At 54.5% G+C, this 22,996-nt stretch overlaps 8 protein-coding genes across 8 annotated transcripts; 3 read left to right on the top strand and 5 right to left on the bottom strand.

Moving 5' to 3' along the window:
- Positions 1-922: 922 nt before the first annotated feature.
- Positions 923-2,061, bottom strand: CCM_03906 (tetratricopeptide repeat domain-containing protein; the record flags this gene model as incomplete). Its single annotated transcript, XM_006669054.1, has 4 exons — positions 923-1,156; positions 1,215-1,367; positions 1,419-1,625; positions 1,684-2,061. 4 exons carry the CDS (start codon positions 2,059-2,061, stop codon positions 923-925), a joined length of 972 nt encoding a protein of 323 aa, XP_006669117.1.
- A 621-nt stretch (positions 2,062-2,682) lies between these two features.
- On the top strand, positions 2,683-3,918 carry CCM_03905 (actin binding protein; the record flags this gene model as incomplete). The annotated part of the gene is made up of 2 exons (XM_006669053.1): positions 2,683-2,983; positions 3,173-3,918. The coding sequence occupies 2 exons, from the start codon at positions 2,683-2,685 to the stop codon at positions 3,916-3,918; spliced, it is 1,047 nt and encodes a 348-aa protein (XP_006669116.1).
- A 117-nt stretch (positions 3,919-4,035) lies between these two features.
- CCM_03904 (tyrosine/serine protein phosphatase, putative) lies at positions 4,036-4,973 on the bottom strand (the record flags this gene model as incomplete). The annotated part of the gene is made up of 4 exons (XM_006669052.1): positions 4,036-4,319; positions 4,378-4,586; positions 4,664-4,828; positions 4,918-4,973. 4 exons carry the CDS (start codon positions 4,971-4,973, stop codon positions 4,036-4,038), a joined length of 714 nt encoding a protein of 237 aa, XP_006669115.1.
- A 1,818-nt stretch (positions 4,974-6,791) lies between these two features.
- CCM_03903 (uncharacterized protein) lies at positions 6,792-9,591 on the top strand (the record flags this gene model as incomplete). The annotated part of the gene is made up of 3 exons (XM_006669051.1): positions 6,792-6,810; positions 7,014-8,543; positions 8,600-9,591. 3 exons carry the CDS (start codon positions 6,792-6,794, stop codon positions 9,589-9,591), a joined length of 2,541 nt encoding a protein of 846 aa, XP_006669114.1.
- Positions 9,592-10,245: 654 nt separating this feature from the next.
- Positions 10,246-11,405, bottom strand: CCM_03902 (FK506 suppressor Sfk1; the record flags this gene model as incomplete). Its single annotated transcript, XM_006669050.1, has 3 exons — positions 10,246-10,796; positions 10,859-11,306; positions 11,376-11,405. 3 exons carry the CDS (start codon positions 11,403-11,405, stop codon positions 10,246-10,248), a joined length of 1,029 nt encoding a protein of 342 aa, XP_006669113.1.
- Positions 11,406-12,236: 831 nt separating this feature from the next.
- CCM_03901 (Pfs domain protein) lies at positions 12,237-16,084 on the bottom strand (the record flags this gene model as incomplete). The annotated part of the gene is made up of 6 exons (XM_006669049.1): positions 12,237-12,253; positions 12,298-13,572; positions 13,621-14,241; positions 14,328-14,759; positions 15,105-15,616; positions 15,675-16,084. 6 exons carry the CDS (start codon positions 16,082-16,084, stop codon positions 12,237-12,239), a joined length of 3,267 nt encoding a protein of 1,088 aa, XP_006669112.1.
- A 1,544-nt stretch (positions 16,085-17,628) lies between these two features.
- Positions 17,629-19,905, top strand: CCM_03900 (serine/threonine-protein kinase; the record flags this gene model as incomplete). Its single annotated transcript, XM_006669048.1, has 5 exons — positions 17,629-17,698; positions 17,796-17,898; positions 17,951-18,092; positions 18,557-18,803; positions 18,887-19,905. 5 exons carry the CDS (start codon positions 17,629-17,631, stop codon positions 19,903-19,905), a joined length of 1,581 nt encoding a protein of 526 aa, XP_006669111.1.
- A 314-nt stretch (positions 19,906-20,219) lies between these two features.
- CCM_03899 (secretion pathway protein Sls2/Rcy1) lies at positions 20,220-22,963 on the bottom strand (the record flags this gene model as incomplete). Its single annotated transcript, XM_006669047.1, has 2 exons — positions 20,220-22,786; positions 22,864-22,963. 2 exons carry the CDS (start codon positions 22,961-22,963, stop codon positions 20,220-20,222), a joined length of 2,667 nt encoding a protein of 888 aa, XP_006669110.1.
- Between the last annotated feature and the right edge of the window lie 33 nt (positions 22,964-22,996).

Here is a 22,996-nt window from a genome sequence, read left to right as displayed (position 1 = left end):
ATTTTAAACACTTTTTGGCCCGTCACTTTCGGCCGCAAACTGGCCTCACGTACACTCGCAACCGCAAAATTTTCTTGTCAATGCCATTACGCCAGCTCTCCCGGTAACTAGGTAGCTACAGCCCGCCTTTTCGTCCTGGTCATGGGCCGGATTCGCACCTGCGCTGCCTCGTTGGGCCTCAATGCCAGGTCGCAACCAGCGCCTGATGCCGCTCGCCGCTCTTGATGCTGCCGCCCGGCTCCACATGCGCACCTTTCATAACTAATAATCTACCTAGGTAGGTCCACAGGCTGGTAAACAACTTTTTACCTTGATAAATTGATAAATAGCCGTCTCCGCCACCCTCTAGCTCTCTAGCCGTTAATACGGCCCGCAACCAGCACGGCACCTAACCGCACTGGTGGGGCATCTGGCATCAATCGCTGTCAGTCATCAAGTCTGTCTGTCATCATCACTGTCTGTCAGTCATCCCGGCCCATGTGTGTGGCAGGACACACGACATCCCCAATCTGTCACTCAACATGTCTGGCAGCCCTTGCTGTGGCTTGGCGATTCACGTATTATTAGACAGACAACGTAGCACAATTTGACCGAGAAAATCTAGAAGACGCGCGGCTACACAGGGCAACATCGCTTCTACTTGTACCACCATTCCTTCTTCTTGTGCCGCCCTCCTCTCACACGCAAACCTCTCGGGGGTTCCTTTAAGCAACTAGTTAGGTACAGCGTTTCCCTCATGACCCACGCCGCTCCTGCAGTGAGACACTTTTACTGCCCTGGCAGCCCAATCGTTGCGTGCATGAATCTTGAAACGGTCAAAAACGCCCGCCGCCTTGTAATCAACCACAATAAACATTCCAAGAGTCTGCCTACCAGGCTCTTCCCAATCTTATGCCATCTTTTCGCTTCATCCTCGCACACCCTACCTAGTCACTTGGGCTGATGTTCGGGAAAGCAATTCCCGCGCCGCAGCAACCTCGGCCGCATCGTATCCTTGCCACAGCTTTTCCTGAGCTCCATACCGGCGTACAATCTCCGCAAGCTTTGCCGTCGCCATTTCATTCAGTTTTTGTATGGTCTTGCTATCGGGAATCATGAATCCTTCGTCTTGCTGCTTCTTTCCTTTGGCGGAGCCTTCAAGCAATCTATCGGACGACTGAGTGCACAATTAGTTTGATAGGGAGCAAGCGCAAGGAGCTCGAGTCGGTACATACCAGCTTCAGGCCATAGTACCCGCGCAAGAAATCGTCACACAACTCGACACTGCGGGAGAATCGTTTCAAAGCTTCAATGACATATTGCTGCCCGTTTCCTTCGGTCGACGTCGATGCGGCCATGAGAGAAACCTCTCCGAGTCGGGCTTGCGTCTACACGAGCATGTCAGTGGCTGCCAGATCCGCCCATACTCCATGACTTACAGTCCAAGAGTTTGGCAGTAGAACCAAAACCTCCTCCAATGAATAGATAGCCTGGGCATATAGGCCTTCCTCCAGGTACAAGTCGGCCAGCTCCGCCCACGACTCGCCATCAGTAGTGTTGAATTCGAGAAGAGTATTTAAAGCGGCGATCGATTCCGAAGTCTTGCCCATTGATCGAAGAAGGGCGACTTTGCGCTTGGCAATTGGCTATCGCGTTTGTTAGCCACCCTAATTGGCCCAGTAAGAGCTCGGGGTCGAAACGTACAACATTGGCGTCATTCTCTTTCAAAACAGCATCATATTCTGTGAGTATCTTTTCGAGCTCATTATTATTTGTAGCCTTTGCTTCCTTGGTCAGGCCCTCCAGCGCCATCACGCGCTCATCCTGCGGGCCAAATCGAATGACGATTCGTTCCAGGCAGTCCGAGGCCGCCTTGTCGTCGCCAGTTCGCAGACAGGCCAGCAGGAGGTTCTCGTAGATTGTCCACACGTCGCTCGTTTCCGAGGCAGAAAAAATTGCAGCCAATGGTGACGCTGAAAACACCTTTGGGTTGCTCTTCAGCACCTCCGGCGCCAGCTGCGCCAGCTTCAGTGCCTCTGCATTCGACAGGTGGACCTGCGGGCGGAGTAGGGACGGCGCCATTTAAAATCGGGCTTCGTACCGCAACAATCGAAATATTTGTGTGGCACCAAGGTTAGGGACCAACTGTTCCGATTAGTCGAGGCTGTTTGTCGATGCTGTGATGCTGTGATGCTGAGGACGGACAGCTTGTCGCAACCTACCGGCTTGGTTAAGGCGGAGCCGGCGAATTTCCGCCCCGGCGTCCACAGACGAGCTCAGAACTCCACTTCCACGCAGCTACACCAAACTAATACAGAAGAGCAACAGGCTGCTATTGGTGGTAATACAGTAATATGCAAATATATAGGTATTTCGCCTCAAAGTTTCTAGAATTTTGACAAGTTTTTCAGTACTAGCACGCTTGACAAAGCTCCCAATTTGAGTAAACATGCTTGGTACCTGCGTAGGCACCTTGTTGGTGAGGCTAGGTAGGTACTTGTTCGGTACAGGACCGCATTATGTCAGCAGACTAATATAACCTCAGTCAGTTTTTTTCACTTTCTGTCGTGGGGGCTCCAGAAATTTTCATCCTCTTCCACTCCTCCCTCTCCGTCTGTGCCAGGACAAACGCCTACAGAGGCCTTGGGGCCGGGGATTATCTGTGTATACACTACGACTCTCTCCATCTGGGTAATACTCAACATGGAAGCGACTCTATCAAGAAATCCTTCAGTCGAGGCTGCACCTACAACGGAGCTGGAAAAGCTCACGGTTGCGGGGGACGCAGCCAACGCTGAAGTCCCTCCGCATAGGTCGCATGACTCGGCAAACAACTTGAAGAGGACCGATCCGTTTCAATTCGGCAGCCGCTTTCTAACGCAGGAGGACAACGTTTACGAGTTCAATGCCTGGGACCATGTGGAAACTGACGATGCATACAAGGAGTATACTGAGCTGCAGCTTGAGAAGCAGCGCCAGGCACCCGTTTCTGACTTTGACAAGAGTGAGTTGAATCTTTCTTCAGTTATTTTGCACAACCCTTGCCGTGATGATATCTAAGCAACACTTCATCTGAATATTCTGATGAAATCAAGTTAACTATAGTCTTTCGCTCCCATCTGAGCTCCATATCCTTCACCTTCCAAACGTACATGAATTTTTTTGGAATCGTACGCTAACACGTATTGCTCAGGCAGATTCAACAGTAATCCCGAAAAGTGGTGGAATCTCTTCTACAAAAACAACACTGCCAACTTCTTCAAGAACAGAAAGTGGCTGCTGCAAGAATTTCCCATCTTGGGCGACGTAATGGCAGAAGATGCTGGCGCCAAGGTCATTCTCGAAATCGGCGCCGGCGCCGGTAACACGGCGTTTCCGATTCTCTCCAACAACAAAAACTCCCAACTTAAGATTCACGCTTGTGACTTCTCCAAGACTGCCGTAGAAGTCATGCGCAAACATGAAGAGTACAATACCGAGCAAATTCAAGCCGACGTCTGGGACGTCGCAGGCAAAGAGCTGCCGCCCGACCTCGAAGATGGATCCGTAGACGTGGCCATTTTGATCTTCATCTTTTCGGCGCTGTCGCCGCAGGAGTGGTCCCGAGCGCTGCACAACGTCCATAGGCTGCTCAAGCCAGGCGGCACCGTCCTCTTCCGTGACTACGGGAGAGGCGATCTTGCGCAGGTGCGGTTCCGCAAGGGCCGCTATCTGGAAGAAAACTTCTACATTCGCGGCGACGGCACGCGCGTGTACTTTTTTGACCGCGACGAGCTAGGCGATATTTGGTCAGGCAAGAAAGCCGAGGACAACGGCGAGGCTGGCGTTCCTAAGTTCTCCATCGACCACCTCGGTGTTGATCGTCGCTTGCTGGTCAACCGCGCGGAACAAAAGAAAATGTACCGATGCTGGCTACAAGGACGATTTACAAAACGATAGACATGATAGATTTTTTTTTTTAAGAATACACGATCAAGCTTATTGGAAATGCTATGTTGGTGCATAGTCGTAAAGGGCTTTGAGTACTTGTATATACCTTTTATGCAGCGATGTGCATCAAACGAGGAGAGTATCGCGGACGAGTGCACGTCGAGACTGGTCGAACCCTATCGAGTCGAGGTACGGGTCAAGGCCACCGAACCTCTGATCAAGATGACTCTTCAGCCCTGACATCATCTCGCGGTGCGTATACGCCCATTCCTCGGTCAGACCGACAGATTTGACCTCGTTGATCAGCTGCTCGCGCTCAGGGTCGAGGCCCTCGTCCGTGAGGAGGTAGTCGTACTCGATGGCCGACATGGGGACTTCCAATATCATCAAGAGGAGGCAACAAATCAGTCCTACGAGCACATTGTCAGCATACTTTTCCTCAACACCCACTGTCACGCCCATCCGTACCCGTCCGATCTTTGCCCTGAGTGCAGTGCACCAAAACGGGCGTCGTCTGCGTGCTCGTGTAGAGCGTCAGCGCCGCGGCAATCTCCGCGCCCGAGTGGTCCAGCTTGTCGCGGCCGATGCCGAGCAGTCCGCGCGGCACGAGGACGTTTTCGGCCACGATGCGGATGGCCTCGTTGCGGTAGTTGAAGGCGTAGAGGAAGAGGAACTGACTGCTCTCTGTCGTTAGATCAGTTTTCCTTTGCAGGGAGCATGATGGCGGCTACATGACCTAGCTCGAGGCACGTACAGAAATTGCCACCATGTGAGAAGGCTAGCTATGTGACGCTCAAAGCTGCGACCTGTCACCTTGATCTCATGATACTGGATGCCCGGGATATGATACGTTTCTGGGATGGAGGGATTCGTGACGCGCTGCGCAGCACGCTTGGCTGCTTGGCGAGCTAGCTCAGTACTAGTTACAAAGGGCGGACAGATGATGATTAGTAAATGAAAAGAAAGACGGAGTCGGCATAAGAAATTCGCGTGGTTGCGATGGCGTACTTTGTGCGCAAGTCTATCACGGTGCGGATGCCGAGGTTGTCGGCCAGGTACGCCATGTCATCGGGTGATGCATTGTCTATGGTGATGACATGTCGGATCAGCATATACCGTAATGAATTCAACCATGTTGTTTTGTTTGAAAACAAGTCAAGTTGAGTCGAGCTTACCTGGCCTGGCAGATCTATATACGAGCCCTTCTCGAATGACCCTAACGATACGGTCGTGTTAGCGATGATGCTGAAGCATAAACAAAGAGTAACTTGGGGACCGACTTTTTGCCGAGAAACGAGTTGACAGTCTTGCCAACATCGCGAAAATTGGAGACCTCTTGGAGTGTGTGTTCTTTTTCTAGGGCCATGCTTTACAGGGCACCAGTGTGGCTTTCGTATTTAACGGGAAATGAGGCCGGTAGGTGACTGTTCCAGAGTTGGGAGGTTTGTGGAGAAATCGTAATGTGGCAGGTAGTTGTGGTTGGTGATGGCCGTTATTACTGTGAGCTAGTTGAAAGGCACGCTGGCGGTTAGAAAAACGCGACGAACAGACTACGTTGTAACTGGGTATAACTGCATTTTGCCGTCTAGTATAATTCATTATAATGAATGGTCGGTGACGGTCGTCAGAGATACGGCTATTCATGCACGTTTGCGGATGACCACAGGACTTGTATCGTTTCTTTTACTCGGGACAATATAAGATATTTTTTTTTTGGTACGATCGGCCATGCGACCAGCTCTACTCCCTCCAAGCCAAATTCCATCCGACGGCAAGAAACCGCAACAGCAGACCACCACCACCGATGTATGTATCCCTGTCGAGCGTGATGGGCGTGGACTGGTGCGAGTTCTTATTTATTAATTGGGTAGCCTTCCAAGGCGGGAAGCGCGATGCGATGGCTAACTACCTTAAAAGTACCTGCTAGTTTACTAGGTAGTTAGGTCGGGGTGAACGGGGGTGGTGAGATGGAGACGAGGGTATAGCGACGTCATCAGCCCATAACCTTTTTAGAGGGCATCTCATGGGAGTGGTAATACTAGGCTCGAAGCGGGTGGGTTTCGTTTGAGGTGGGCATTGACAAGGGCATAAGGGCATAATGATGAAGCTGGGAAGCAGGATTGGGCCGGGATATGAGGACAGTATGAGCAGTCGCGCGCAATAGCTAGCTCTGGGTGTGGTGACGGTGACTGCAACGGTTGAGGGTTGGTTATAATAAGATATGGAATGTAGGTACTAAGTCCAGTCGATTTAGAGTTTGTAGCCTGTAACTAGTTCAGTGCCCCAAAATCCGGATTGTGTGCAGAGTCTCGATGACGTCAGCATTGGCCGTACCAAAATCCAACTCAGTACTTGCCTTACTAACCGAGTAAGGAGGTACCTCAGGTACCTAGGTATCCGCCGGCCTGTCCGCAACGGACCCCCCCAAAACGGTATTAACTAACAGGTACCTTAGTGTTAGTATGTACCTACTAGTACTAATCTACCTGGTAGGTTCCACGGGCGGCAGAACCAAGCTTGGCCTCATGAGCTTGCCCAGATCCCTCTTCCTCCATCCCATCCTCGTTTCGCCTGCTCTGCCACCGAAATTGCTGCTTTTGTCGCTTTTGCTTGGAATACCCTAACTCCCCATCCTTTCTTATACAGCTCTAGTGCCGCCCGCTCCGTTCCTGCTGCTGTCTGGCTTCCCTTATCAACTGCTAACATCCCATCGTTCCCGGCGCATCGAGGTAGCTCTCTCAACCATCTTACCCAAGCCGCTTCTTGGTTGCTTCCACCCCCAGCTACAAAACCACGACCGTCAACACTCTCGATTGTGTCACAAGATATCAATAGCTCTACCATCTACTTGGAGCAAATAACCCCTGCATTGTCTCTGAGCCATGCCCAAGTCGGCTCAAGGTACGTCAGTAAACTAACTACACCTCGTAACAAACCACGAGATCGCCGCTCTTTTCTCGCAACTGCAGCAGCCACTCGATCGATCCACCAATCTCCCCCCCCTTCCTCGCGCCCCCGCAATTTGCGCATCCTAATATACACTCATGCATTCTGCACCTCGGTCCGTTGCTACAAATTTACTTACACATCCTCCTCTTGCCCAGTTTCCACGGCCGGCAGGCTCAAGTATGCCGACCCTAAAGACCTTCCCAGCTACCCGTCTGCAGGCCTCAGTGAGAATGGTGCTGCCGCCAGCGCCGCCGCCACCCTAGGATGGGCCAACCAAAAGTCCCCCGAGCCCTGGCGGCCGGACAAGACTTCCTCCGCATCGGCTGCCGCCGCTCTCGCAAAAGATTACAAGTCCTCGCCGGCGTGGGAGCCCACCAACAGCAGCGGCGCGAGCAAGGCCGCTCTCCTGGCTGTCGGCTCCGCTGGTGCCGCTCTCAAGCAACCGCCCATTGCCCCAAACAAGTCTGCCCATGACAATTGGGGCAACTCGGCAGCTACTCAGGCTTTTAATGCTACTCGCCCGGCTCCTGCCCCGGCTGTGAGTGTTGCCGGTGGCGGCACCGCTGCCACGCAAGCTTTCCAAAGCAACCGAGCCTCCACGGCCGAACCTACCGTGCACTCCTCTCCCAAAAAGCCAACCGAGCAGCGCTCACTTGCTGCTGCTAAAGGCGCTATGGCTTCGGCTAAGACCGGCTCTGCACATCCTAGCTCCACGCATAAACATCATTCTAGTCTGGAGGCCAGCGCCGCATCCAGTGCTCTCAATGGTGCTACTTTGGCCCATCGCAACTCTCTCATGGCTCAAAAGCCTACAATCAAGGAAGTCGGGGCCGTTCCTATTACCAACATGACCCGAAACATGTTTACATCTCACCCGCCAGTCAAGGTTGAGACTGACGAGGAGCGAATTCACCAGACTGCTGTCGAGATGGCCAGGAAGATGTACCAACACCAGCAGAAGAAGCTCGAACAGGCTAAAGATGCACAAAACGACCAGGAGAGCACTCCGTTCGCTGGCACCTACCTCAACCTTCAGGACGCAGCGTACAAGCAGGCCCAGGAGCGCCTGGCCAAACTTCACGATGAGCACCAGCAGAACCGTGACGCGCAAGAATACTATGGCAACTCGTCTTCGCCGCGCCGTAAATTCTCCATGACCAACAAGCTGCGCCGCCGCGCCGACAGCGATCCCGATCCCGAGGACAAGGTTCGCTCCGAAAAGATTCGCGAGCAAATGTCCATGTTCTCAAGCAAGTTGTCTCAGGTCGACACCGAGAAGCGAGCCAAGGACCGTGAGGCGCTTCTCGCTGCCGCCCAGCGCAACGTCAAGGCTCGTCTCCAAGGCATGGACGAAAAGGTCTACAATGAAACTGGCAAGCGCAACGCGTCTATGTTATCCGACTGGGAAATGAAGGCCCAACAAGCTGCGCAAGCTCGATCCGATACGCGTGCTGAGAACAAGGGCAAGATTGATATTGGTGGCGGTAAATTCATGACTCAGGAAGAAATCAATGCTATTGCTGTCAAGAGGTTGCAGCCCGTGCTGGATGACATCAACGAAAAGGCGGAGAATGAACATGCACGTGTGGCCACTTTGAAGGCAGAGGAGGACGCTAGACGCGAGGAGCTGGAAAGGATCAAAGCCGAAGAGCGTGCCGAGAAGGAAGTGGCTAGAAAAAAGAAGGGTAACTTCCACTCTATATATTTACACAATCATGCTACGAGCTAACACCTATTACAGAGCAAGAAAGAGCCGAGGAAAAGGCCAAGCGTGACGAGGAGAAGCAAGAAGCCAAGGCTAAGAAAGACGAGGAGAAGTTGGAGGCAAAATCCAAAAAGGACGAAGAAAAGGCCAAGAAAGCGCAGGAGAAGGCTGAAAAGGCAGAGCAGCAACGTTTGGCCAAGGAAGAGAGGCGCAGATCGAAGCTTGGTGGCGCAGCCGTTGCCACGGCAGGAGACGATTCCGCAGCTCACCATTCGCGCCCTTCTCACGACGCGCGTCCTGCCACCGCGGCTGAAGAAGACGACGACAGCGACGACCTTTTGGATACTGATGATGAGCATGAGGAGCACAGAGCCGCTACCGCAGCCACGCCCAACAGCCACACCGTGGAGAACACCGAAAGCACACCCCGCAAGTCGGTGGAGGGCTCCGCCTCGTCGCAAAAGTCCAAGTCGGGCGTCAAGAGCTGGCTTAAGAAGCGCTTCTCTATCTCCCACAGCAAGGACGAGCCCGTCGCCGAAAAGGAACAGCGCGAGAAGCGCCGCAGCTTCTTTGGCGGATCCGCGTCCAAGGCCGCCGACAAGCCAGAGGTTGCCAGCCACACCGCCAGCCTGGACAACCGCTCGTCCAGCATCCGCGATGTGGCGCTCGCAGGCAAGACCGACACCGAGGTAGCCACCACCCAGACGGCCGAGGACGTTGTCAAGGTTCCCGCGCTCGAGATTAAGCCGCCAGAGGCGGAAAAGGCCACTTTGTCCGCCGCCGCCGCCGCCGCCGCCGCCGCCGTTAGTGGCCACTCCGTTGTCGCGGACAAGGAGCAGCCTGCAACCGCCGAGACGGCCGACAAGGGCTTGGAAAAGGCAGACTCGCGTGGCGTCAGCCCCGTGAGCACGCCATTTGAGGACGCGGAGGAGCGAAGCCGCGCCCTGGAACTGCCCAAGCTCATTGACGAGGAACGTCGACGGAGCAGCAGCATAGCGCGCGACTCCCGGTTCAAGGAAGAGATGTAAAGAGTCTGAGCCCACCTGAATATGTCGACGTTTTTATTAATGCCCTAGTTGGAAAGAGGATACCTTTTTTTTTTTACATTTACTTGTTCTTTTTTTTTTTTTTTTTTTTTTTTTTTTAAATAGCTGCTGTTTATTGTCTTTATTTTCTTCGTTGTAAAAAGAGGTGGGAAAGCGTGACGAGTTGGGAGTCATTTTTGCAACACCATTCCAATTCGACTTTTTGATTATACCCTTACTGTATACTACTTACGTGTTATCAGATGAGAGCAAGGGTGCAGATGATGTCGCTCGTTGTGGTGCGTTCTTTTGGTTCCGAGTAGATAGTCACCATGTTCGAAATGACTTTGTTGACAACTTCACGAAAAGACTCATGCTTGCTGGTTGAAAACTCCTGTTATTAATACACCATCTATCTTACCCAGCCCATAAAGACTATTAATCATGTATCCCAATGAAAACCCCGTTATCCAAACCCGATAAAAATGACCCCGTTCTATGTCGGTTTATTCCGTGACCAATCCGGTGTGAAAACATGCGCCGTCCCAGTATGTACTATGTACAGAAACCCGCGCCCATAAAACTTTATACAGTAGGACCGGTTTCTCTCTCTCAAGATGCTCCAGTATTAATGAGGCTGTTGCCATTGACGTTGCCTTAAGTATTGTCGTTGACTTTGCCGTTGACGTTGCCGTTAACGTTAGCGTTGGCAATGCTGTTGCTGTTGCCGTTATTATTGCTGTTGACGTTGTCTTTGGCGTTGCTGTTGATGATGCCTTTAACGTTGTCATTAACACTGCCGTCGACGTTGCTGTTAACATTGTCGTTGACGTTGCTGTTAACATTGTCGTTGACATTGCTGTTGCCGTTGACATTGTCGATGACGTTGTCGTTGAAACTGCTGTTGACGTTGCCGTTGCTGTAGTGGTGTGGCGTCGTGGCACCACTGCCCTCTTCCATTTCGCGAGGGCCGCGTTTCTCAAAGCGCGCCGTATGCGGCTTGGTTGTGACTGCTGGGTAGAGGTCGATGACGAAAGACAAAATGAAAAAGGTAAAGAGAAAAGCGATGGCCCATTCGAGGATGGCGGCAACGTCGTTTTGTTTGGTGAAGTTAGTAACGACAAACGCAATAGCCATGGTCCCTTCGATCAATACGACGGCGAGCTTGGCCCAAAACGAGGCACGGAGGTCGCGGTGTTCTCTGTGCTCTGCGAGAAATCATGTTAGCATCTCCAACAGGGCTTCAAGGACGGAAAAGGAAAACACTTACTGATGCCCAGCCGCTGATATTCACAGCAGGTGCAGACAGCCGAGAGCATGTAGCCACCAAGAAAGAAGAGCAAAAACACATAGTGGAGCTTATTATAATTCTTGGTGTCAAAGACGGACAGTAAAATCAAGCCCATGGTGCCCATAACGCCAAAGACAATGGTACCGATGGCGAGCGACCTCTCGCCTCTTGACGAGTTGGGCACGAGGCGGCCCTGGTGGCGCAGCCAGCGCGCCGCCAGCATGGACAGGTCGAGGAAGACGCAGACGACGCAAGAGCCGGCGATGAAGAGCGGTTTGAGCACGTCGGCGCCGACGTTGGAAATGAAGACGACGCTAATGTCCTGATCCTGATAAGCGTAGGGCCGCGAGTGGTCGTTGATGATCCAGTGCAGGAGCATGCCGAGAAGCATGCCGACCCAGACGAGGGCCGAGATGATGGGCAGCCACTACCAGACGCGTTAGCAAAGGACGGGTTCTCATCTGGATGGATCTGTGTCTGTGTCTTGGCAGCGCACCCAGAATGAGATCCAGCCTTTGACAGCCATTGTGAATTGGAAGGTGTGATGAGCGTGACTTTCGAAGCGGGTGTTGTGTTCGGGCAGGTGCTCTCGCCAAAAATAAAACCTTGAAGACAAGTTTCCTGAAACAGGAAAGAAAAAGACAACAATGAAGATGCAAATGTGTTTGAAAATGGGAAGCGCGATGAAAGCTCTGCAAATGTCGAGAAACCAGTATTTGGATGAAGAGTCGACGATGCAGATCGACAGGCTGTCATCCATGTAATTCCAGAGGGGGGGGGGGGGTCAGGTGGGGAGGGGTACAGTGGTGACGTCAGGCCGGCAACTACAGCAACACGCGCTTCACGCGTTGTGGCTGACGCTGGTGAACGAGGGGATCATTGCCAAACAAAATTGGTGTTTTTACGTGTCTAATTTGAAAATACATACCATATTGTCTCGATTCCTTCTCGAAAGCGATCGTCCTTCCAGTACATACGCCTTTAATTTGTACTGGCTGATTAGCTCCGTGTCTGACCGTTATCTCCGCTGTGGCTTGCTGCTGTGCTGCCACAGTGGACCAGTGAACGCCTTGGCGATCACACGAGCTGAGACGACAATCATTGAGACCTGATTCAAAAACTACCTAGGTAGGTAGTCATGCCATTAACCACACACAACTACACAACATTTTCTTTCCCATCATTGACTTTTCTCTTCTTCCTCCCAGTATCTTCATCCTGCAGTGTGCGCTTCCGCCGCGTCTGCATGCATTGCCGCAATTTCGATCGAAGCGACGATGACGCTGGCAGCTCCTCCAACAACGTCGCCACGACATCCCCTCCCTCCTCCCCCTCCGTCGTTGTGTCGGTAGACGGCTCACGCGACATCAGAGTCTCGTCAGAGTCCGGCCGGCTGCTCGCGTCCGTATCGCTCGCACCCGGTGACTCTCCTTCAGCTTCCGTCTGCGATTGTTTAAAGAGTCGCACGGGCAGCATATTGCGCAGCTGCCTGCGAAAGTCCCTGGCCGGCACCTCATCCGTGCCCCTTTCCGGCCAGCGGTACCCAAAAGTGACATTGTACCCAAAGATGACGGCGCCGTCAGGCTCTGACTCTACCTCGCTGTCTGTTGGCGGTACGTGGCCCGGCGCGGCGCGCGAGGCGCTACTGGGCTGCAGAACCTGCATGGGGGCGACGTGGCAGTCGGCCCGACCCTGTTCGGACGGCGGTCGCGTGCAGGGACACGCCGCGTACGTGTCGGCGGGCGAGCGCCAGGCGATGCCGCGCGCCAGCTCCCGTGGCGCGGCGTGGGCGTCCCCGTGCTGCTCCATGATGTCGATGAGGTCCGCGACGCTGGCAGCTAGGTTGTAGTTCCCCGTCGGTAAGCTGCTCCATCGTTCGCACAGGCCGCCTGCCGCTGTCGCTGCCGCTGCGCCGCTGTTCGTCGGCTGCAGGAGCTCGCCGAATCCCCGGCCAAAGAGCGTAATAGCGCCAATGGCGCGCACAAAGTCCACCCAGCCGTACCCGAGAAATCCCAGCGTGGCGACGCGCGGCCTCAGATCGTGTTCCTTGGTCAAATCGGCAAATTCCCAACCCTCGAGGTGCTTTCGCAAGTGCATCTTGAGGTTGACACCGTCGCGGCCGGCGAGGTTCGAGTGAAAGTCGACAATCTTCTCCAGCGCGCTGAGATGCTGCTCAACGAGATCGCCAAAGAGGAAATAGCTAGATGTCTGCGTATGTGTCAATATTCCGCTGTCTGTCAACGTTGTTTGCTCTGTGGTGCGGTTTGGATAGAGACGGAGTCTCTGGTTGCCCTGATCGATGAGGACACCAATGGCCGTGTTATGTCTGTACTGGTTCTGCGGCAGGTTATTCATCTTGCTCCCGTCAAACATGAAGCAAGGGCTAAAGTCATCTTTCTCGTAGGATGCCAATGAGGCGCGTATAATATGAAGGAGCGCGCTGGTCCCGTTGACAAGCCATCCCCGCTTCGCCTCCTCATCCCAAAGCACGACATATTTCTTGGACAGCCATCGAAGGTTAGGAATTATACCGTTTCTTGTAAGATGTGGCGGCCGCTCCTTAGTGCCTGGTGTCAACATGGCCCCGCCAGCAATGGTGCTGCCCGTGGAGATGGATACCTTGTCCAAGAAAAGACCAGCAGAGGGGCGGGGTAACTGCGTGCCGCGGATGTTGTAGTTGGCATCCGGGGATCCTATCTTGAATAAGCAGGCGCATTAAGCAGCATTGAGAGTGTTCTTACCAGCGCAGTACTTGCTACTCGAGCACCAACCAACTACATGACGAAAGCCGCCAAATCTCGCCATATCCACGCTCTCAACTTGTTCCGTACAGTCCATGTACGCCACTCGCTTGCCTGGCTGAGCGTAGTAGTAGTGCCACACAAGAACGTCGGCCACTGATTTGATCGCAACCAGCATCGTCGAATATCCCTTTATGAAGATCTTGTCGTCCCATTCAGTCAGTCGACGCGATCCCGCGAGCTCTGCTACCATGTTGAGCGGCATCTCCAGCCCCAGTCCTAGAGTGGCCCGTTGCGGTATGGGGAATCCAGCTGCCAGCACGGCGCCTTGAAACATGTGCTGCCAGCATTTCCCAGGCTGTGTTGTCGGCGGTAGCGACCTCGTGAAGAAGTGCACGACAAATGGTTGAATGCCGGGTCGGACCATGGCGGCCTTGGTTCGCGCGAAAATTGGAACACACTCCCAGACGCCCTTGATGGCCGGACCGGCTCGTGCGGTACAGGCGATCCAAGTAAATGCTTGCACAACTTGAGTGATGACCTCGGTATTGCCGACTCCCCTGACAAGGATGTGGTCCTTTTCGTAGTAGACTTGGACACTTGTATCAAGGGTGACCGAAGCTACTTACAGTCAGTGTTTCTGACTCCAGTTCTATCCCAAGACACCATATCTTGGTCCCTTTTTTTTTCCAGTTTAGAAAGCTCACCTTGTCGGAGAGATATGTGGCCGAGATGTGGCTCTAACGAGGCTGGCAACAGCTGCAGGATTTTGTCTGCAATGTCGGGCCAGGTCTGCGATAGATACTCGCCCACAGTAAGGGCCTGTGCGTCAGTCGCAGAGCCGGTCAACGTGATGAGAGACCTAAATGGCTGCTTTCTAGACTCAAAGTCAACAAATTGAGTTTGCAGAAAGCGATGAAGCGGCCATTCCAGGCCCACCACAACAGACGTGTGGCCGGGCTCGGCGGCAGGCCCGATTCTCAGGCACGTTCTAATTCTCTTCATTTGATCAGGAATTCCTCGTATATTCTTGACCATGTTTAGGCCAAGGCCATACTTTTCTTTCAAGTATAGCAACAACAGATCTTGCCTTGTTTGGCTAGGGTGCTTTGGGACACCTTCGAGTACATGTAGAAATGCTTTCAGGACACCCAAGTACAGACAAGGTCGTCTCGTGGAAGCGCATCTCGCACAGACAGGTTTTGTCCCGTCACAGGCGGCATCATGCTGTCTAACTCATCATGTCAGATACGGCAACGTCTACCCCAGAATAGTTTGAACACACCTGCAGGTTATACAGCCCGTTCTGTCCCTGGGAGCAGACTTTGCCGGCCAACTCGGCGTCCGAGTTTGAGGCTCATTTGAGACCCGAAGCAACGCCCTGGGGGACTCTGTTGACAAGTTGAGGGATGAGCCAGGATTGGGGCCAAGTGATAGTCTCGGCGTCTGTCGAACACCGGTTCGAGCACCTGGCAGATCCGTACGCGCTTGTTCTTTGAGGTCATCATGAATGTTACTTTCGAGAGCTGCCGGGTTCATTTGGTTAAGAATGTCACTTTGGAGAGCTGCCAGCTTCATTCGGTCATGGTGGTTGAAACCACTTTTCTGAGTACAGAGTCTGTAGCCAACCCTTTCCGTGGTTGTCAGTTCGGAATCAGCCAGTTTGGAGACTCTTTCGAATGTGTAGGCGATTTTAGAGCATGAATTCGCGACGATTTCTTCCACATGCGGATCGATTAGATGCCGAGAGTCGGCTGTCTCCCAGCGTTCGCCGAAGTCGCAAAGAGCGACGATTGGGTGCGCTTTCGAAATATGTTTTATCATGGCTCCAGGTTGGCACCAGGCCCAGAGTACGGGGCTATTTTCGCATCTGCCATACAAACAGATGCCATGTTTGTCGGCTGTATGTCCTTTGAGATAACTTATGAGCCCGAAAATGCGGCCACATCCTGGATACAGGCACTGGTAGACGCAAGTGTGGTCTTGGGCATGTTCCCTGACAGTCAGTATTAGAAAGAGGATACCTGCACCTGATAGTTCTTGTTTTGTAGTACCTGAGTTCGGAGGTGCTGTTGAAGAGCATGCGGCACTGGGCACACTCATACCGCCGGCTAGTGCCGGAAAGCTCGTCACCGTCATTGGCGCCATCGAATTCCATGCTGAAAGGTTCTGGATTTGTGTCTGAAGTTGTGAGTCCAGATAAAGTACGGGGGTATTTGAAGTGGTTCTCGGTTTGAGAATAGATGCCGTCTCCGAGCCCAGCAAAGAGGATCATGTTGTCTGGATGGCTAACCCCAAGCGTATCAACGGAGGGCTTGCTGTCGGGCTCTCTGACCGGCTGCTCACGCAATTCAAGTTCATCGTCGGTGGTTGTGCTTCTGTATCCCCAGCTAAGGGACGGAGCATGCTCGGAGCCTTCGTAGGAAGAGTCCTCGAGCCTGTCTCTTCTACTATTGCCATCCATTCTGTGTCGTTGAGCCCTGCACAAAACAAGGCGAGATACCTATGTTGCGAGCGGTCAATAAAGCCGTACAGATGGCGACGCAAAAACAAGGCGACTTCGATGGCATATTAATGGCTACAGGAATGAAATGGCCAGAATCGATAGTCGCACATTCGAAGCAGGAAGAGGCCTCACGCTGGTTGGGGGCTGAAGGAGCGCAGCCAACTGAGACATGCACCTCGGCTTGACTACGCCTTGTTGCAAGTTGTGGTATTGCTGCACCACAATTCACAATAGGATGCAGTCTCTGCTGTTTGCGTACCTGTAGGCTCTAGGAGAGAGGCGCATGAGGCGCAGCCTTGCCCTGTCTCTGTCTATGCCTGCCTCTTCCGTCTTGCACTTGTAACTAGCTGCATTGCCTCCACAAGAGAAAGGAGGCGGGAAGCCAAATGTGGCCCCAACAGGCTTCAGGGCGTAGCAATAGTGGCCGGTGGTGTTGATCTCGATGTGATGGGGTTGACTTGTTTGCCTTGGGTAGGCGCTGGTGTAATGATGGCGATAGAAACAAGCGGGAGGAGATGTACTGTGATTCGTCTAGTCGCGCGGAAAAGGTAGAGGAAGACCTAGATGAACGAATAGTCAACCTAGATCCTTCAATAACTAGCCATGCTTGTTCGTTTCGGTGAGCTGGATGGCGGCCAGCTCGCAACGCCGCCCACCATGCGAGGCAGCACAAACCCAGAGGAACATGGACCAACCATCTCCCGACAACTGATCAACAACTCCGAGGCTGAGCCGCTTTCTTGCCCTCTACATCCGATATGCATTGGTTTATTGCATTGCTTCTTGCATGGCGAGTTCCTGCGCGCGTGATGTGATGATGACTGGGTCTGCGACGACTGGGTCTGCGGTCGCGTCATTGGCAGATGCCCGCAGTTGGAATGGGGTCTGAACTGCGTGGTCGCACACCACCCTCTGTCGGACACTCTTTTCGATTTACGTGGTACTTGAAAGTAGATGCGACATGACATGAGACCTCCATCGTCACGGCAAGCTACCGCTTTATAATGTAAGGAGTGTAGGGAGTGGGGAGGCAAAGGCGGCAAAGGCGGCGCCCAGAAGCATCCAACATCACCACCGGCTGGCAAGATCGGAATACACTCTATCATGTGTATTAGTCCCGGCCCCCCTCCTTTTTCTCGATATCCCGCAAAGTGATTCGATGCAGCAAAGGCCAAGCTATCGAGGCAGTCCTCCACTTCCAGTGCGATGGGGTCGGTGACTTGGCTTCCCCTCCTCAGGCGACTACCCAACATGACACCACTACTTGCCATGATCCCCGTCTGCCGGTGCAGAGAAACACCGGTTCGCCTTTCCCATCTTCGTTTGATGCCATGTCTTGATGTCCTTGGCCGAGAGAGCGGTATTGTATATGAAGCTGCCACTTCCCACTCCCACTGGCCTTCAACTTTGTATGAATTATTCCTTATATACCCTCTCTCACGCAAAGCACATAGACGCAACGCACTCACACTCGCATGCCTACACATACCAGCAATACAAAAATGTACTTCTCCACCACCTTCCTTGCGGCCATTAGCACCGGCCTTGGTGTTGACGCCGGCTCCATTGCCTGTACGTGCCGCCGTTCGCTTCTCGCGCATCAATTACCCAAGCTTGCTGAACCGCGACTCTTTCTAGCACCTCGGGACAATGTCCAAATAGACAGCAGTGAGTCTGTTAAAGCCACTGCAAATACCGGAAAATAAGCAGTCTCTGCATGCAAATGGACCAGGAGTGGAGGAAGACGGTCCTGAGGAGCTTGAATTTGAGTTGTATTATTATCGCCATATTTTTTTACCAAGCTGTGGTTCATTTTTTACCAAGCTGTGGTGACTTGCCCGAGTTTTTCTACCTGATTCTCTCAACTGTGACTTGGTCGGTGAACATGGACCGATTGATGATTGATTACTGGGTTCTGACCACGCGACACAGCCAGCACCCTGGCATCACACTGGAACTACCTACAGTGGGTTGCGAAAATTCCGTACGGTTCACCATACAAATTGCCTAACAAACCGTACGGAATTTATGGCCCCCCACTGTACCTATGCAAACACCGCTTTCACTGGACGCGGATTTCATGCCTTGATTCATTTATGTCAGTCTTCATGGATTGAATTCAATACTTTACCTGTAAACGCAGAACTAAGCATTGTCGTGTCCCTCCCAGAGCCAGCGCGAGCCACTGATGAGATAAAGGTACCTGTTAATATGGCGGATTTCCAGCGGCGACCCGCGCCAATCACAACCTTCCCCAGGCATTGACCCTTCACTTCATGAACCCTTCACGAACCACCTATCCGCCACCTGCAACCATTTCCCACCATTTTCCCATTGTCGTTTCCCGAGACCTACAAGCCGACTGCTTCCAGCGCAACCTTTTTTTCCTCCTTTGACCGCGCGGACGCGACGACTCGTATCGAATCCCAGCCCGTCCCCGCCGCCGCCGCCGCCGCCGCCACCATGGCTTTGTCGCCCGTCGTGACGGCGACGCAGTCTACCGACGGGACCTCGATACGCGCCATCGGATCGCCCTATAAGAACCTGGCGTCCGGCACAAACTCGTCCTCCAATGGCACGCCCAAGCCCGCGCCGCCCACCTCGGTCCCCCAGCTGCCGCCCACGCTGGACGTGGCCGAGCAGATGAACGAGGAAGAGAAGCGCAAATACGTCAAAGGTAGATAGAACCCGGCCACCGGCCTCCCCTGGCCTTCAAACCCCAACGCCAACATCTCTAACACCCTCCCTCCTCGGCAACAGGCAAGAAACTCGGCGAGGGTACCTACGCCATCGTCTTTCTCGGCCACCTGAAATCGAACCCCGCCAAGCAGGTCGCCATCAAAAAGATCAAGGTTCAGAAGGAATACACCGAGGGCATGGCGCCCGACGCCGTGCGCGAGCTCAAGCACCTGCAGGAGCTCTCCCACCCCAACATCATCTCCCTCCTCGCCGTCTTCTCCTCCAAGGACCAGAACTTGAACCTGGTGCTCGAGTTCCTGCCCCTCGGCGACCTCGAGATGCTCATCCGCGACACCGAGCACGTCCGCTACGGCGCCGCCGACATCAAGGCCTGGATGGGCATGCTCACCCGCGCCGTCTGGTTCTGCCACGCCTCCTTCGTCCTCCACCGCGACATCAAGCCCAACAACCTGCTCATCGCCGCCGACGGCGCCGTCAAGCTCGCCGATTTCGGCCTCGCCCGCTCCTTTGCCGACCCCCACCACAACATGACGTCCAACGTCATCACCCGCTGGTACCGCCCGCCCGAGCTCCTCTTTGGCGCCAAGCACTACTCGGGCGCCGTCGACGTCTGGTCCGTCGGCGCCGTCTTCGCCGAGCTCATCCTGCGCGCGCCTTACATGCCCGGCAACAACGAGCTCGACCAGGTCCGCCTCATCTGCGAGCAGATTGGCACCCCGACCGAGGACAACTGGCCCGGCGTCACCCGCCTCCCCGAGTACACCGTTCCTGCGCAGCATCCCGTCCACGCCAAGGACTGGTACCTCGCCCGCTTCGGCACCGTTGGCGCCGACGGCGTCGACCTCCTGGTCAAGACCCTCCTACTCGACCCCAAGAAGCGCATCACCGCCCGCGAGATGCTCGACCACCCCTGGTGGCACTCCGACCCCAAGCCCACCCGCACCGTGGACCTGCCCCGCAAGGGCGGCGACGGCGCCGAGGCGCAGGTCGGCGCTGATCTCAAGCGCCGGCCCGGCGTCGTCGACGAGGATCGCGGCGGCAAGGTGGCGCGGAAGCTGGATTTCGGACAGAAGAAGTAGTTAGTGGGGGTGGGATCTCGTTTCATTCCGGCGTTTTGGGGGCAATACTAGTCAAATGAGCTTTGGGAATAGTGGGAAACACATGACATGAACTCGGCGTTGCTAAAAAGCAAAATGGTCACTTGCAATTTTTCAAGGCATTTAAATAAGAAATTAAGACGCTCCTCCAACATGCAAAGTGGACTCGATTGATATGCCGAGCCATGGCGGCTACGGAGTGAAAAATGAACAGATGCAGTAGACCTTGTAAGAAGACTATTCCCGCCTCTTTCCCTACCTACCCAATCTACAACGGCCTCCCTTAACACGTCCGCCTACATGACGCAGCATTCCAAACCATACATGGCCCTCTCCACATCCTTGCGGACCTGGTACCAGTCCGCGCGGCGCTGCGCATACTCGTACACCTCTTCGGCGCGAAACACGCCGCCGAAGCGGTCCCCGTCGGCAATCACCGTCGCCATCTCCTTGGCGTGCGCCGGGTCAATCAGGTACACCTGGCTGAGCTCGCGCAGCGCACGAAAGTACGGCAGCAAATCGTGGATGCGCAGCGTACGAATGTACTCAAAGTACAGATTCATGTCGGCAATGAGCGTCACGGCGCCGTCGACGCTGACGCGCTGCCGCTTGAGGTGCTTGCAGATGGCGGTGAACAGGCGCTGGCCGACCTCGCCGTTGAAGACGTCGAGCATCGACTTGTCCGTGGTGCCGACCAGCATGCCCGTGTGGCCCGACACGAGCGCGACGATGCGCGTCGCCGTCCCGCTGGGGCCGATGTCCAGGCCCCCGCCGAGCATGCTCGCCGTCTTGTCCGACGGCGGCGTCGGCAGCGGGTTGTAGTCGGTCGGCGCCTGCGTCGTCGCCTGCAGGTACTCGACCTCGTCCATGAGCACGTCGATGCCCTTGTTGAGGCCCGCCGCGACCGATTCGTCGAGCATCTGCTCAAACTTCTTCTTGGCCATGTTGGCCGGATCGAGAAAGTCGTTGCGATCCGCGATCTTGGGCGTCGCCAGCTGCTGCTCGTAAAACACGTCGATCATTTGCGAAATGAGGTCGCCAACATTGACCAGCTCGATAAACATGACCAGCGGCGCCACACCACCACTGCTGCCCGTCTTTTCGTGGCTCCCAGGGCTTACATCTCTCGGGTTGTACTCCGACAGGTGCCCGACGGCCAGGTCGAAGCCGTGCTTGACGTGTCGCTGGCCGAGTATCCGCAGCAGCACGACGAAAATGGTCGAGCACTGCTCCTTGGCCTCGCCGCCCACCTGCCCGCCCAGCGGCACCAGTAGCGCCGCCCGGCCCAGGCTCGTCTTGGCCGCCTGCACCAGGCTCAATGCCACCTCGATGCTGCACAGCGACTTGATGCCCTCGAGTTTCGACGCCATCAGCGCCGCCTTGGCCGCGAGCTCGTCCGTCGGCGCCTTGCCGCCACCGGGCACCGGGCTGCTGCGGCCGAGACTCGGTGTCTCTGGCCGCGACGGCGCCGCCGAGCCCGACGAGAAGCTCATGCCGGGGAGCGCCGTCACAGGCATCATGACGACTTTGCGAAAGGAGCTCAGAAAGTCTTTCTTTTCCGCGGAGCGATTAATGTTGGACATGTAGTACGACTCGAGCGATGAGTCCTGCGCCGAGAGCTTCTTCTCCCACAGCGAGACGAATTCTTCCGCCTGTTTTGTAAAGTACTCGAGCTCTTCCTGGAGATACAGGTCGAGATGCGGCTCAAAAACCCGCAGCACCATCACCTTGGCCATCTCACGAATCTTTTCCTCTTTTGCGCCTGGCGGTTTTAGCGACCGGAAGAAGCGCATAGTCTGCTCAAATATGCCAGACACGGCCTTGAGGTACATGCCCAGCGACCGTTCATGGCTCTCATCAAACAACGGCGTAGTGTACTCCATGATGATGTCTTCACGGACCTTGTCCACAAACTCCCAAAACACGTGCTCGGCGTCGGGAAAGATGCGCTCAATCACGCCGGCCTGCTCGTTGACTTTTAACAGCAGCCTGTCGAAAAAATGTTGCGAGGGCGTGAGCGACACATCATCGGCCCCTTGTCCGCGGTTGATGCACTCTATGGGGTTAAAGTTCATATCTGTATCGTTGAGGATGGGATGTTTGCGGATAAAGACGTCAATGGCGCTCGTGGCTCCATTGAGCGCGTGCAGCACATGTCCAAAACGGCGCATCCTACCGTCCACATCCCAGAACTCGTAGCCCTGCTCAAATTCCCGCATGACGGCGCTTTCGAAAATCGTCATCATGGAGTTTAGCTTGGCCTCTCGCGCCATGCATCCAGATGACCAGTCGCTCATGGCAAACTTGTGCAGGTTGGCCAGCATCTGCGCCTGTGTCTCGGGGTCCCGGAACGCTTTAAAGACGATGGGCTCCGTGTGCGTCCTGGCCTTGACAATGTCAAAGTAGAAGGGTGCCAGCGCGCCGTATATCTTGCCGTATTCCTGTCTGGCTCCGCCTCGGATGCTCTTGGCGTTCTTGAAGACCTCGAGGTAGGTGGCCTGTCCCTCGAGGCTGGTGGTATTGGCGGCTGGCCCGCCGACCGTCATGGTCTCGAAGCCGTCTCGCAGCTCCGACGTTGCTCGTTTCCGCCGTTGTTCTTCGGTCGAGGCGTCGAATATGGTGGTGGTTGTCTGCTTGTTGGCGCTATTTTGCGTGGCGGCCTGCGTGGCGGCCTGCTCTCGGCGGCGACGGACGGCGTCTTCGAACCGCTGTCTCGCTTCTCGCTCGTCCCAGCAGCCCATGCTCTTCAAGCGAGACACCCACCGGGGATCCTCGTATACCATGTCTTGCATACGGCGGGATGTTCGAGCGACTCGCATCTGATCGGCGACGGGTAGATAGTCGAGCACGGCAACTAGGAGTTCTGCAACAAAGGCGGCCTGGTTAGCTTTGCTCGGAGACAAATCTGACATCCCACTCCCGTCTCAGTAGGACTCGTACCTGCTGGCAGCTTTGACTGGCCGTCAAGTATCTCCGTCGCCGCCAAGGCGCTCAGGATGCTGCGACTGCGCGAGCCGCCATTTGCACTGTTGGCCGCCATTCTGTCGCGGGGGTGGTATCAATGGCGGTAGCC

The sequence above is a fragment of the Cordyceps militaris genome (assembly GCF_000225605.1).
Source record: "Cordyceps militaris CM01 unplaced genomic scaffold CCM_S00003, whole genome shotgun sequence".
Lineage (NCBI taxonomy): Eukaryota > Fungi > Ascomycota > Sordariomycetes > Hypocreales > Cordycipitaceae > Cordyceps > Cordyceps militaris.
This window is presented reverse-complemented; position numbering and strand designations above follow the sequence as displayed.